Source organism: Convolutriloba macropyga, unplaced genomic scaffold (genome assembly GCF_964194025.1).
Source record: "Convolutriloba macropyga unplaced genomic scaffold, txConMacr16.3 SCAFFOLD_664, whole genome shotgun sequence".
Lineage (NCBI taxonomy): Eukaryota > Metazoa > Xenacoelomorpha > Acoela > Convolutidae > Convolutriloba > Convolutriloba macropyga.
Genome location: NW_027450969.1, coordinates 62007 through 77500, shown reverse-complemented (window position 1 = coordinate 77500; position 15494 = coordinate 62007). Strand labels below are relative to the sequence as shown.

The window sequence follows — 15494 nt, the reverse complement described above, 5'->3', positions numbered from 1 at the left end:
GACATTACTTCTTAAAAGTATTTCGCCATCGTCTCTTGTAAAGTGTCTTGTTTCTCCCGAAAAGCAATTCTCCTAGGAATCGACATTTAGAAAATCTACAAAAAGTTTTTATGCGACGCAGTTTTTTGAGATAACAATTGGTTTTTTTATTGAAAAAAAAGAGACAAAAACTGATGTATTTTTTATTGAATCAATCTAAGGTTTGTTGTTATACGCACCTTTTGGCGGCACAGGCAACCAGTTTTTCTTTTAAAAAAACTGTTCATATCTCCATTTCACCAAATTGGCAAAAACTGCATAATGGATTCAGCATTAAAATAAGGATATGAAAACCTTCTGTCGGCCACAGCACCAAGAAAAACGAACTTGATCATTTTAATGCTCCAGTTAAATATTTTCATATATCTACTAAAATTCTAACTACTAGGTGGCAGGTGGCGCTACGGAAGAGGGAAGGCAGGGCGAGAGGGGGTTTCAAACCAACAGGCGGGTCGCCTGGAAGGTGTTTAAAGGGGGGGCGCAGTGTTGAGTAGGGAGGTACAAACTGAGGGGTTCAAACTTTTCACATTAAGAACAAAGTTTAACACCAAAGAACTGTCTCCTGAAAACAGTATTGGTGTATGGCATTTTTAGCGACTGGTAGGGCGTAACGCTCTAGGAGCATTTAATGCCCTCCGGGTTTTTAAAGTTGCAAGAAAGCAAAGTGCTGGACCAAAGAAAAACTAAGGTTAGACCCAAGATCTCTATAACGAGATTTTTACTTGAATCATGCTTGGCCTCATTCAGTAATTTCCGGTGTGTAATGTTGGTCTGAAAGAAATCCCCTTCTAGAAACTTTGAAAATTGATACGTCGGGAAATAATTTTACTTACAGTTCTAATAAATTTCATAAGAATAGTTTTGAGCAATTTTTTGGCTATTTTGATTCACATATTATTTTGAATCCAACAAAAGGAAACAAAACATTTTAATAATGATATGTTTGGTTTGCTGAAGTCAAACTCCAAGTGCCTCCCTAACCTCCAAAATTTCCTCCAAAACAGTTTAGTTGAATAATTTGAAGTATTAATTTAGAGTATATTAAGAGGAGAGCCTCTAAGAGCTCTTAACGTCCTCCAGACACTACCTGTTTATCCCTTTTTTGAGAACGAAAAGTCGTCAAAAAAGGGAGAGCGATTAAAAATTCCCATCTAAAAACCAGAAAGTGTACAAAACTTCCTCGTTTCCACTGCATTCAGATTCCGGCGCTTTGCGATTAAAAAAATGTTGTTCCACCACGTTTCACCACAGTTCTTACAATACTTTGTCATCTCGACGACCCGAAAATTCAAGTAGTACTGTATAAATATGTAGTTTAGCATAGGTTTTTTTGGATCTTTTCTTATTCGGCATCCTTTTTATGCTCTCGATTACAAATTATAAGTTGTAATATAGCACTTTACTGTATTCAAAATAGCACATAATGTTGAGGTGCAAAAGTTACTTGCCCAATGATCTCGACCGAAACAGGAAAAGATTTTTTATGTTAGGTAATTTGGAATTAATTTTTTAGGCATTGCATATATTCATGTGGTAATTTGTCTGGACTCCTGTGCACATAATTACATATTTTTCTATTATTTACCAAATCAAATTATGGAAAAATATTGCATCCGGGTAAGAGCAATGAAAATGTGTAAGCTTTAACGCTCTGTAGTCGGGCGGAGCTGGGACTTGCGTGGGGTTCAATGCAAATTTCAGAATTTAATCGAGACATCGGAATTTCTCCATTCATCCCCCCAGCATAGCATTTGCAGCCCTCAAGCGCATGTGCCTAATTTTTATCTTTTACCAAATGATCTTTTATTTAATGACACGTGTTCTGTAACTCAGGTGTGCTTAACGTACTGAGGGAGGAGGGGTTAAAACATGTCCAGCTTAAAAAATAGAGGAGAGTGGACTGAGGGCGTGTTGGGGTTGGAGAGGGGGAGGGTTTGAATAGCGAGCAGTTGACTGAGGGGCGTCAAACTTTAAGATAAAACCACCTTTAACACCAAGAAATTGTCTCTTCAAACTGTTTCGGTGTCTGCCCTTCTTAGTGACAATAACGTTCTAGGAGCCCTTAATGTCCTTCACGCTATACCTGATTATCCCTTTTTTGATAACAAAAAATCAAATGGGCACGGCGAAAAGTCGGTCAACTGAAAACTGCATTAAAATGACCACAAGACAAAAATAATTGCTAAAAAAGTTGGAGCTGTGAGGCTTGAACTTTGGAATTGATAACACTCAGTTGAATTACATTCAGTGAATTATCTACTTAGAATCTAGTAAGCTCTATGGCTCTAATAAAAACTAAAGCCCTCTGAGCGTTACCCGTTTCTCCGTTTTTGTAAAACGAGAAGTCAAAAATCTATTAGGAAACATCCTTTCAGAGAAATTGAGGGGAATAGTTTTTTTCGAAATTTTCATAAAACCAAAAAGTTCTTCCAACATAAAAACCAAAGCTCGACCCAAAATGACCGTAAAGAGAGCTTTACTGAAACCATACTTGGCTTCCTTCATTATTTTCCGTTGTGATAAATATGAACTAAAAGTTCCAGTTTGTCAAATAGGGACCCCACAAGAAATTTTGAGAATTGAAAAGTCGAGATCTGTATTTAATTATAGCTCTTATAATTAAAATAGCAATAGTTTTGAGCTTTTTATGTTAACTTTGATTCACAGATTAAATTTGAATATAATGACATGAAACAAGTATTTTGATTAATGGTACGTTTAGTTCGCTAAATACACTAGTTTTTTTGAAAAAAAACTTTTTTGAATCTTTAGTTATAACTCTAACCATTGTCATTTTATTAGTATTGTTTCAGCTAATAATTTTTGATTCACAGTTAATTATGATTCCCATGAAATGAAATAGATCTTTTTCTTAACATAATGTTAAGTTTTTCAATTAAACAATTGTGAAAACTGAGAATACCGAAGTTCCAACCCCAATTGTTCAAAATTGGCGTGGGTAGCTGGTGGTGAGTGTTGGGGGAGGGTTGGGTGGGAGGGTTTTGTTAAACTCTAACAACCTCCCTTATCATGATTTTATGTCTCCAAAACAGTTTAAGTGGATAAATTGAGTTACGTGTTTAGAGTATACTAAGAAGATAGGCTCTACGAGCCCTTAATGCCCCCGTTGGCGCTACCTGTTTATCTTTTTGTTCAGGATGGAAAGTCAAATGCGCCCGACAAAAAATCGCTCGAGCGAATTCATGCATAAAAAGACCACATGTCTAATGAAAAATTGCTACAAACGTCGTTAGAAAGCAATTATAAGTTTGCTGCTAAAAACTGCAAATTGTACAAAAGTTCCTCTTTTCAACTGCATTTACCGATATAAGATTCGGGTGCTTTGCGATAGAAAATTTTTTTTCCGCCACTTGTCACAATTCTTACAATACTTTGTCGACAAAACCTCGACACGGCTATTCATTTTATTAGTTAATACTTGGTATATTGAGAAGGTGTATCATTGCTTTTAAATTATGTGAAATTGATACTATACGTTGGGAATATGTAGTTTGGAAATATTTAGTTCGGCATTGGAAATTGGATCTATTCTACTTCGGTTCCAACCGGGGCCGAGGTTTGGCGGCGAATCTTTGTAAGAAATGCGGTGAAATGCTGTGAAAAAAGATTATTTTCACCGCGTATGTCTTTCATCTTTTCGCGGTGAATGCGGTGAATCGCGTTGAATTATTTATTTTTACCGCGATCTCAGTTTTCCTACCAAAACGAATCGTCCTTTTTTCCGACAAAAAAGTTGAGGGCATGATAAGGAAAGAGGTTCGAACCTCTTTCCTCTTCTTGCCCTCAACTTTTTAGTCCACTGCGCCAACTGTTACCTAATTTTCTGCTATTTCTTGTGAATTTAAATCAGATTCAGTAAATGTTGGAGAGCCAATGCGGTGAATTTTTGTAAAAAAAAATGCGGTGAAAGGCAGTGAAATATTTTCTTCACCGCATTCACCGCAATCAACGCATTTCTTGCGAAAATTCACCCAAAAACCTCGACCCGGGAAGTGGTTATATGCCCCCCGTTACAATTCAAATGTTGTTATATAGCACGTTACCATATTCAAAATAGCACGTGAGACTGAGTCGTAAGTGTTATTTGGCCATTGAACTCGGCCGAAACAGAAGAGTGTTTTTTAAATTAGGTTATTTGGAATTGTGGCATTGTGTGTTTTTCATTGAGTAATTTGTCTGGACTACTGCGTATGCAATTACAAATTTGTCCATTCATTACAAAATCAGGATCTTTTCCGTTTGTGCCCCCCCCCCCCCAGCTTAGTGGGTGCATACTATTTACAACCCCCAGATGCACGTGCAATATTTTTACATAATGATTTACTATGTAATGACACGTGCTCTGTAACTGGGGGAGCATAACGTACTGGGGGGGGGGGGGCACAAACGGAAAAGATCCCAAAATCAAATTGTGTAAAAATAGCACGTGCATCTGGGTACGAGCAATGAGACTATGTAAGCTGTGAACTTTCTGTAATCGGGCGATCTGAGACTTTAATGGGGCGCAAAGTAAAATTCAGAATTCATTCGAGATATCGGCTCTACTGCCCCCCCCCCAGCTTTTTGTTTTCAGCCCTTAAGCACATGTGCATAACTTTTACCTTTTAACAAATGATCTATTATTTAATGACACGTGCTCTGTAACTGGGGTGTGCCTAGCGTACTGAGGGAGGGGGGAGGCTTAAAAATTAATTTAAGAACTTCAAGCTTAAAAATTAGTTTATATCACCGTAGCTAGAATCCATATCACAAAAGCTGGACCTATACTGTGTCAGTAAATTTCGCTTTTCTCTGTAAAAATATCTCTTTCAAAAATTAATTCAACGTAATTGTGCTTATAGTGGTTATGCCGAAACATACTTAAAATTTGATAATTTGAATCTTTTTCGTTTGTACCTTTATTACGTTATGCACCCCCAGTTGCAAAACACGCGTCATTACATGACAAATTGTAGTAAAAAGTAGTGCACATGCGTCGGGGGGGGGACTGGGTGTGACAAATAATATGCACCCACTAAGCTGCGTGGGGGGGGGGGACTGGGTGTGACAATTAATATGCACCCACTAAGCTGCGTGGGGGGGGACTGGGTGTGACAATTAATATGCACCCACTAAGCTGCGTGGGGGGGGGGGACAAACGGAAAAGATCCCATTCTTCAATATTGATAATTCCTACCACAAGGCAGAGTTCCACATGGATAAGTACAGTTGTTTCTGTCACTGTCGCCAATCGTGGTAAAACTGTCTCTTCCAGTGTCAATGGCATAAATGCCTGTTTGATCGTAACACGTGATCGTTGTTCCCCCCGGCCCCCCAATTGACGAGGGGTTGTAGCATGGAGACCCACTGCAGGGACGTGCGCCCCCCATAGCCTGGCTAACACATCGTTTTTGTGTAAACATTTCATTAATAGGTTTCACAATGTGTATTGTTCGTTGTTCAACATGGAGTAAATTGCACGTGCTTCATGATCGGAGCTAATAGCTTTGGGTTAACAGAAACTTCGCTCTATTGGGCTGTCACATTTGGACCCTATAAGGCGGTATCCACATACAAAAGCTTCTAAATCCAAAATTAGTTCTTGGAATGAATTTTAATTTTTGTATCCGAACCATTGTGCTTTTTCTTTGCTCTAACCAAATTATGAGAGAGAGAGGGGGGTTTTGGATCTTTTCCTTTTGTGAACCACAAACTCCCCCCTCCCTCTCCCCCGCTTAGTTGTCCATATTATACTAACTGAATGAAAGCGCGTGGTAAATTTTTACTAAATAATTTACCCTGTGATGGCACATACCCTGTAACTGAGGGATGGGTGAATGACTTACTGGGACACCAACAGAAATATTATTACCAATAAATACATTTAAGGGATTGTCTTCAGCTGATTCTGTGCGCATTTTTAGAGTGTGCTTGAGTTAAAAATATGCGTTCTGTTAATTCACAGTCACATTCTGTATTGAATGTGGACTTTTTCATTCTGAAAAAAAAACAACCAAGCATTGTTGGGACGAATTGCTGTCAAACGACTGTCAAACTCCGTTCTAATTTAACCTGCTTTAATCCGGAACAGCGCGTGGCTTTTAGCAATGAATCATATAAACTCTGACGAAATAACAGAAAATCAGATATTCAATTCATCATAAACGACAAAGCAAAGCCACGGTTTAGCTATATAGCTATCGACGTATAAGCATCATCAACGAATTAAGATTCCAGCGATCATAGCAACGTATAAGGACAACGTATAAAACTTGATCCGATCAAGACAATAAATGGTTTTTTTATACAGCAATTTTTTCATGCTCATTTGGCCGGTATTTTGTCTGATCACGGATCAGTTCAATGCCGGTCACCATTTTGCAACGAGGAATAAAAAAACCGAATATTATATTGCCGAATACGACTTATTTGATAGCTCTAATGATCAGATTTACTTGAAATTATGTTATTTGCACTTTTTTTGAGCTTTGTACGTAAATTGGAACGATTTCTATGCGTATTTAAATACTCGATTTTGATTGGCTAAGAAAAATGACGAATCTTAATAAACTTCTCGCTTTACTCATTGAAAGGATGTTGGGATTATCGGCACTAAGTATACAAGCGGGCGGACGAGCGATCCGGTGGACGGGCGCAATACGGCGGAGCTTGCGACGCTATAGGAACCGTAACGAAGTTCGGTGATCCGAGCACTAGTGTAGTAACCCTTTGGGGTGGTCTCTTCAAATACCCAGACCAGGTCACCGGTCTTTAAATGTTGCTCGGCAGGCGTCTTCCACTTGAAAAGTTGGTTCAGCGCAGGTACGTACTCTTTGATCCAACGTTCCTAATTAGTGTTAGCATATGACTGTCCGCGGGCGCAACCAGTTTACAATGATCGAATTCGTCGACGCCAACGGTAGACGGAATTGCTGTTGCTTGGTAACCAATTAGGAAATGATTAGGTATTATTGCGCCTAGGTCGGACGGGTGCTTGGTAACCAATTAGGAAATGATTAGGTATTATTGCGCCTAGGTCGGACGGGTTGGCGCCTAGGGGCGTTATTGGGCGTGAATTAAGTGCGTGTTCAACGAGACAAAAATAGTGTTTCAAAACTTCGTCAGTGAGGCAAAGTGTACCGAGGATTGTGTAAAAAAATCGCTTAAAACTGCGTACTAGCTTCTCCCAGATTCCACCTTGTTGTTGAGCACTGGGCGGTTTGAACCTCCGCTTAATGCCTTTAGGGGCAAGTTCCGCTGCAATATTGATAGTATTCCACTTCTCGATATTCTCGCGTAGTTTTTTGTCTGCGCCAACAAAGTTAGTGCCATTGTCTGATCAAATAATGGTAGGTGTACATCGACGGGAGACAAACCACTCCAATTCATTACCACATGAACTGGCGTTCATGGACGAAACAATTTCAACATGAACTGCACGAGTTGTTAAGCATATGAAGAGGAAACCCTACTTCTCCTCGGTAGTCCTACGCAAAGCAACGAAAAACGGGCTGAAGTATCGACCCCGGTGTTCTTGAAGGGAGGAGACTGGTATGCGAGTCTTTCTTCTGGGAGGTCAGCCATAATGGGTTGAATAGCGGCAGCGCGCAACATTCAAAAGTAACGCAGTTAGATTTAATGGAACATAGTGAGGAACGTGATTTTAGGATAGTATAAAATTCTTGGAATTTAGCCCGCATGTCGCCAATACCTTGATGATGTTTAATTTGGATGTGCCTAAAGAACAATTTTCAAATACATCGCGTAAGTCGAGAACGATTGGATGTTTTACATCAAAGTCAACTTCGACCAACCGTTTTATGCCGTCGGCCGACCGGATAAGATCATCTGGTCCAATGAAGGGAGAAAAAGGAACAATACGGCTAATTCTTTTAACGGATTTGTCTACGAGGAGATCTTTTCTTTCTGCATTGAGTGACTCTTCTTGGTCAAGATACTGGAGATGACGCTCGGCTCCGTCAAGTTCCGTGGGGTCTATGGTGCTCCTATTGGCATTACGGTAACATTCGTGAGAATGTAACAAGTGGAGTGCGTACACTGTTCTCCGTAGCAACTTTTTATAAGAACTGTACTTACTGAAGAGCATTACATGGAAGGGGGCGGTTCCTTAGTTGACTTAATTACGGATGCGGCGAATGATGTATTGGTTTCATCAATTTCTTTACTCACTATTCCACGTTTGATATTTTTAACTACCTCAGTGCTGGGACCGAACGGGAGTTCCTTGGTTGGAAATCTGGTTAGGAAATCTGGATTCTCACCCATCCACTCGATTGCAAGACCTCAGCGGACATACCACGAGTACCGGCATCTACCGGATTACTGCTTGAGGCAACGTGGTTCCATTCGTCAACGCTTGTGTGATCTAAAATCTCGCATACACGGTTTGCAATAATGATTGGCTGCTTGTTTGTTGATATAAGCCACTGCAAGGCAATAGTGCTATTGTTCCACATGAACACTTTGATAACATGCAAAGTAAGGCTCGACAGATGTCTTGTTTCAACAGAGCGCCCAGAAGAGCAGCTTGCAGCTCTAGTTTTGCAATTGTCATCACCTTCATAGATGCTACGCAAGGTTTACCGGGGACAAACGCAAGCTCTGTTTTTGGCCAACTAGAAGTGTATCTTTGAGCTCGGAAAAAGGCAACAGGGCTGAAGACCTCGTGAGAACTATCGCCAAACGTGTGTTCCAGTTGTTCAAAGTTTCCAGAAAAGTAGCTCCTTGGTAGAGCAGTTTCGGCAAGCTTAGGTAGTTGTATACTCCATTCGAGGGAACTTTCGGCAGCGTCTTTTGGTATTTCTTCGTAAAAGTGCTGCCCGCTGACACGCCAGATGTCCTTTAGTAACAATTGGGCACCAACATTAAATGGTGCTACTAGGCCGATGGGACCAAATACCTTAGACACTCGGATCCATACCAAGCTTTGTAATAAAGACTTAGTTACTGTACAGGAGGTACCCCGACTCACAACTAGAGTATAAATTTTGTGATTCCATTTCAACCCAAGCACGTGCGAAGATTCCTCCTTAGATGAGGCGATTACTTTCGGTTGTGTGGATTGAGGTGATCCATCGATTTAATCAGCCAGACTTGGTACTTTGCTTACAAATTTAATAAGCTTGAACCCACGTACATTGAGAAGATGCACCAATTCCTTCGATCTATTGAGAGCCCTCGAAGGTGATTCCACAGAATCCAAATAATCATCTATATAGAAGTTTTCTGGAACGGCTTTGGTTGCTTCCAGATACTGACTAACATTGACTCGGGCCGTGCGTTGCAATGTAGTGTTAGCTCATGTGGGCGAGTCTTTAGCCCCAAATTTATGGCGCGTATATTGATACACTACAAAATTTGTTGTGGGGTCCTTCTGCCACAAAAAAACGCAGTGATGGCTGGTCACAGTCAGGGTCACCTACTTGGAACAACATAACCTCGTTATCTGCGGACACGGTGAGTTGATGTTGACGGAACGTAAGTAGTACATGGATTCGGTTTTGGAGCAGGTCGGAGCCAGTTAGCAAAGATTTACTCAAAGAAGTACCGTGAAACTTTGCTGCACCATTTAATACTCTACGCATTTTGCCCGGTTTGTTCGGGATGATGGGTTAGGTACCACTCTTTATCCGACAGCTGCTCGACCTTGTGAGCATCAGGGACTGTAATTAATAACCTTTTTCCAAGTCTTCTCGGATGATTTTAGCAAATTTTTTTTTCAATGTTGTGTCTCTCGAGAGCCACTTTTCGAGAGATATAAGCTGCACCAGTGACAAAAAGTAGTTATTCGGGAGCTGGATGATGTCATCAGCAAACAGAAGTTCGGATATTCAATTCATCATAAACGATAAAGCAAAGCCACGGTTTGGCTATATAGATAACAACGTACAAGCATCATCAACGTATGAGCTTTGTACGTAAATGCTTTGAACTCATGATGTTATGATCCTCGTGACCCATTATTAGAACTTATTTGTAGTTTTTACAATCAAAAGTTGTAGAATTTTTAAGGGAGCAATTCTTTTTTAAATCTTTTACATTCTTCCTAAATTTTAACGGCAATTAAAAATCAGTTTGACACGCTGAGTACAATGATGTTAGTATAATAAAGGAAGGTAAAATTAGTAGTATCTGAATGCAACAACTTTTTCAAACTATACTCAAAGCGTAGAGCAATTTTTTTATTACCAAACTTTCCGTCATTAGAGACAAGAGATAATAATTTTCACAATGCAGAAATTTGACTACTGCTTTTGATATTTGGCTCCTGATTTCTCACCACTGCAATCAAAACGATACGTGTACTCTAATGGAACTTAACTAATTTTGGTTGTACAGTTTTTTGGGCATACAAAGTTCTATATCTTTGCATGCGTCTTTGGTCAATCGTTAGATAATTTTTCTGGTTAAACCCAAACTCATTTGAGAACGCAAAATAAATTAAAAAAAAGAGTTTAGCAAGATCATCATAATGCGTTGTTTCAAAGAATCTTTTAGTATAAATTTTTTTTCGTAATTCGATAGGATCTTCCTTTGTTATATACCAAAGGTTGATGTTTACTTGAACAGGCGATAGTTTTTACCTCTCAAGAAATTATACTGATGTTGTTTCTAAACTAAATAAAAGGTGTGTAGCTCCGTTCAGATTTAATTTTTTATATTTCAAGAAAAAAATGACAGACTGTTATTAACATCATTGATTTTTATCTTTGTCCTAATTTGAAAGCAATTTACACTTCAGTTTGATCTCTACATTATCTTTTCCTATTTTCCCTTTTGCTGCCCGCTTTGGTAGATGACTGAGTTTAGAACATTATGTGCGGCCCACAATACTGACATTCAGTGTTAAGATTTAAACTAAATGAACGAAATCCGACATCTAGTGCAATAAAGTTAACCTTATTGGCATCTTAATCAAACATTAGATTAAAATTGCGTCTTCTATGAGACCTAATAGTTGTAGTTCGAAATGATTTCTCTATAGCTTCTTCAATTTTTTGCGCAAAATTTTGATAGGAAAGATGAAAGAAATTCAAATCAACCTGAAATAATTCGCGGACGTTAAAGAAACAAAAAAAATGTTCAATGTCGATTTTGTGAATTTAATCTATATGTACCAGAATACCAGGAAATCAAAAATATCTTATCTGTAATGCTGCATCTCAATAAATTGTTTCCTACAAAATCTATATATGTCTGGATTATAATGGCACAATTCGTTCTTATGAGTTTTTCATTGGACACTCCTAATTTTAATTACTTCAAATTACTTTGGAAGATCAAGACAAAGAAGAAAAGCCCTTGGAAAAACGAATGGATTCAAGTTTAAAATATATATGTAAGATTGAGAGTGCAGTTATGATTTTTGGGAGTAGCAATAGCAAAGTAAGTTGAGTTAAAAATCATAGAAAAAACTTTGATTGTTTGTTTTCACAAATAGCGTTGGTGGCAAGAAACTATTGCTCTATTGTCTGATTTTATCAAAAGATCACTCAAAATTATTATTTGTCAAAACGAACTGATGATTCTATAATGAGAAAAGTGGCAATACTCAAAACCAACCATTAAATCAACTTTCAAAAACAATTGTCCAGAAAAATATAGTTGCATTTTCTTAGCTTTTTGATCCGAATTCATTACCGGGCTATTTTCGATTCCAGAAAGAAGATATCGTGTAAACATCATCATTCAACAGATTTTGTTTTTCATTGGGGAGAAAAGAAGTCGAAAATAAGAGACGGTGTCGGTAATGCTATTTTGGCTGTACAATTATTACAACGGAAACAATATAAAATTGCGGAAACATTTCTAATTGGTTATCGAAATGACTTACAAAGATTGCGATAGCAAATAAAATTTTGCGCAGAGCAATTTAGTGGCAGGTGTGATTTTGGGTGATATATCGATGAGGCAAAAGGTATTTAGGCAAGTACCAATTAGAACAATTAAAGGCGGTACTTCAGAATGACTTGACGTAGTTATAAAGTACAAAAGTGTCCCTATGAATTGTCTTTACCGGATAACAGCCACAGTCCGAGTTTTTTCTAAATATTAAGCACTTGCAGCTTTTCAGTTTATTTGCAGCTCAAAATTTGTCAAAAAATTTTTCTGCGCTCCAAAAAACAAAAATTTCTTTCGCCTAACCTGGGTTTTGCCCATATCCTATTCTCTAATTTAGGTTAAGGCTCAGAGAAAATTTTGATCAGCTAATTAGAAAATTACAAGGCTAAGTTTAGCATTTATTGCGTTTTTCTAAGAAATTTTGGCCTTCATTTTCACCGATGTGCGCTCTCGAATTCGATCGGATCGAGGTTATTGCCGCTTAGAAATATTAGCGTGATAGTACCAAACCTTAAACCCGTCAAAGACGGTTGTTGAATTGGGTCTTTCCTATTATAGCCCCCCCCGCCCCCAATTTAGTGGTCAGATAACCTATAGCCCCCAATTATGGTAAATATACAATAATGGGGGCTATAATTTTATGGCGAGTTATAATGGGAAAGACAAGTTGAATTTATTCACTGCCGCATTATTGTCAAGCGGGTAAAAGATTACAAATTGAACCCTGCTGAACTAGACAAATGAGGGCCTATGCAAAGAAAGAAGCTTACTCTTTGACGCTCTGTCGTATGTTTTGTATGATGCTCTTGACATTCTGGATTTGGTCGAAAACCAATTGAGTGCGCTCCTGTACCACACCATGAGGCAGACAGGTGTTTGTATCTCCACAACATTCTTTCTGCTGACCAGCCTACGAAAAACACTCAGTTTCAACTGTGCCCATGATAACAAGGAAATTTGATAAAAGATTCAATGTAGATGAATTTCAGAATATTTACAGAGTTAAAAGTGTTCATTGCAGAGGAAGTTTTTGCAAGCTTAGTTTTTTTCTGAATGAAGAATGTGTTCAGACTTGAGTTTTACATGAAAAGTCATAAAAGATACCGGTCAGATTAAAATTGTAGAATTGAAAAATCGTGATTCAGCGCTGCGATGGTCTGAAAATCCGAAAATAAAACGTGACCAAAAACTTTGGTTTTTTGCCAACAATAACAACCGGCATTTAACGGTGAAACCCGTTTTCGGTACAAGTTTTGCAAAACCAGTATGTCGCTGTAAAACAGTACTTAATCAATCTGCTTCAAGTGTAATTCCTTATCAGTATGCCACGTCTCGAAAATCATAGTAATTTTTGGTCTGTTCAGTCCAAGTTCAGAGAACAGACCATTCCAAAAATTCCAGACAACTCCTAGGAAATGTGTATGTTACAAAACCCAACTGTATGTTACCAACTATAAAGTAGTCAATTCTTTTTTTCTATGTAAATTCTTAGAAATTTCATTTTCCATATGATATGTTATTCTACGCACTCGTAACAGTATGATGTTGAATTGAACTGCGATATAGTTATTCTGTGCCAGTCCATTGTATATATGATTTTTTGTTTCGCGACCGCTCTCTCGCGTGCGCCGAGGAACGAGATTTCGTCTTTTTGCTCAAGTCGCCCAGTAATTTTAACTGTGCTATGAACTACATCTGAGCTTCCACTTCTTTTTCCCGGAAGTAACGCGGAAGCCCAAATTGAGTCCTGAGCGCAGGTAAATTACTATGCCCCTTTTCTTTTGCCTTATGTAGTACTTCAAAAATACTAAATACAAAAAGCACTTCAACCCCAAAAATGTTTGTTTTCAATTGTCGGATCAACGAGCTTCTCGGCCAGAGTGGCATTTTGAACTGAATGCAACTTATTCTGATCAAAATAAATTCATAGTAAACTTTCGCTGACAATTAGGCTGGCCAATCTATACTTTAACATGATCAAAGATTGGACATGTGTAAAAATATCTAGAGAAGGTCCTCGATTTACACCGGTTCACAACTGAAACACTTTGTGTGGTAGGTGGGGGGTAGCAATTCCTTATTGCATGGAGCGTAGCAATTATGAGTTAAGAGAAAGCAATTTCTCCATTTCAGGTGCCGATGGGCTCAAAGTTTAGTCTCAAAGGTTATTGTCTCAAAGGATAGCATTTTTTTAGTAATGGATTGTTTTTGTCAAATTTTGCTTGGCGAAGTAATAAATGCATAGCGGAATCATTGTCGTCATCACATGACGACAATGTATTCTAAATTTTACATGAAAGCTCAGTTTACTCATAAATGCGTTCTAAAGAGGCATATTTTTACATAATGATTTACTATGTAATAGCAGGTGATCTGTAACTGGGGGGGGGGGGGGGGGGCACAAACGGAAAAGATCCGTTGTCGACTCACCTCAGCTGATCTAGCTGTCCCGCAATTAGTTCCAGGTGGAGTACTGCTACACACCGTCATAGCAGGCCCACTCCTACATGTGGAGGGTGGAGTTGCAAAATGGGTGATGTAATGCCACAAATCGTTCACGTCTTGGGATGCGAAAAACCTTTCGCCCATTCTAGGTGGTGTATCTGGTTTGTTTGATTGACTTTGAGGTGGTGGTGGGGGTGTGGGTTGAGAGGGAAGTTGAGACTGTGGCTGGCAACAGGGTGCAGGAGGGCAATCACATGGGTGTCTCACTAAAAGCAAATTTCACCATTTTTGTTTACTAAACCTTGCTTGTTGTTACGAAGTAAATAAGTAAGCGAGATTATTAGCCAATCAGAATCGAGTATTCAAATGCGTACGTTCTGAATTAATAAAATACGTTCTAATATACGTAGAAAGTTCCGAAAAAGTTCATTTAACCTAATTTTAAGTAAATATAACCACTATATGTATCGATTAAGCTGGTTTTCGGCTTAATATTTTTAGGTTTTCTAGACACTTGCCGATTGAATACGAACTGATTTTGACGTGAATGACATCAGACAAAAAACCAGTAAAAGAGCATTGAAAAAACCTTGCCGTCTAAGTTCACTTGTTACATTGATCGATGTTGCTAAGTTCACTTGTTCACTTGCCGCCTAAGTTCACTTGTTACATTGATCGATGTTGCTACAGACGTTGTTTGCTTATAGACTGACTATATACGTTGTGCGATTGTACGTTTTGGAGCTTATATGTTTATAGTATCTGCATTGAATCTTCCGAACTTCTGTTATTCTCCGATAGAGTTTACATTGGTACCGCTCCCGGTTTACGACAAATATTTTTTGTGAATTGCCGACAGCAGTTATATGCAACATCTCTGTACTACCAGCGAACCGGACTGACTGAGTATTTGAAGGCACTGGGACAGCCATTAGTGAACCCACTTAGTGCAGCCAATGTGAAGAGCACCACTTTCTCAAACAAGAAGATCTGTATCTCAGTCAGCGCTACAGCTAATTCAGTATCAGATCCCGGTGGAGTGCATAATGGCCGCAGGAGGTGGAGCCAGTTCAATCGAAGCGTCTGGCAGTGTCCTCTCATCCCTGAAAGAGGCAAATCTGGCCACTGAGACTGGATTGGTTGTTTTG

General features: G+C 38.8%; 1 protein-coding gene across 1 annotated transcript in view; it reads right to left on the bottom strand.

The window, feature by feature from the left end:
- The window catches only part of LOC142356312 (uncharacterized), a gene marked incomplete at its 3' end in the record, with an annotated part of 30348 nt that overhangs the window by 1848 nt on the left and 13006 nt on the right, over positions 1-15494 (bottom strand). The window contains exons 2-4 of the mRNA XM_075408247.1: positions 14332-14612; positions 12672-12811; positions 5237-5436 (exon numbers count right to left, since the gene is read on the bottom strand). Coding sequence (XP_075264362.1) covers positions 5237-5436; positions 12672-12811; positions 14332-14612 — 621 coding nt within the window. The remainder of the gene's footprint in view (positions 1-5236; positions 5437-12671; positions 12812-14331; positions 14613-15494) is intronic.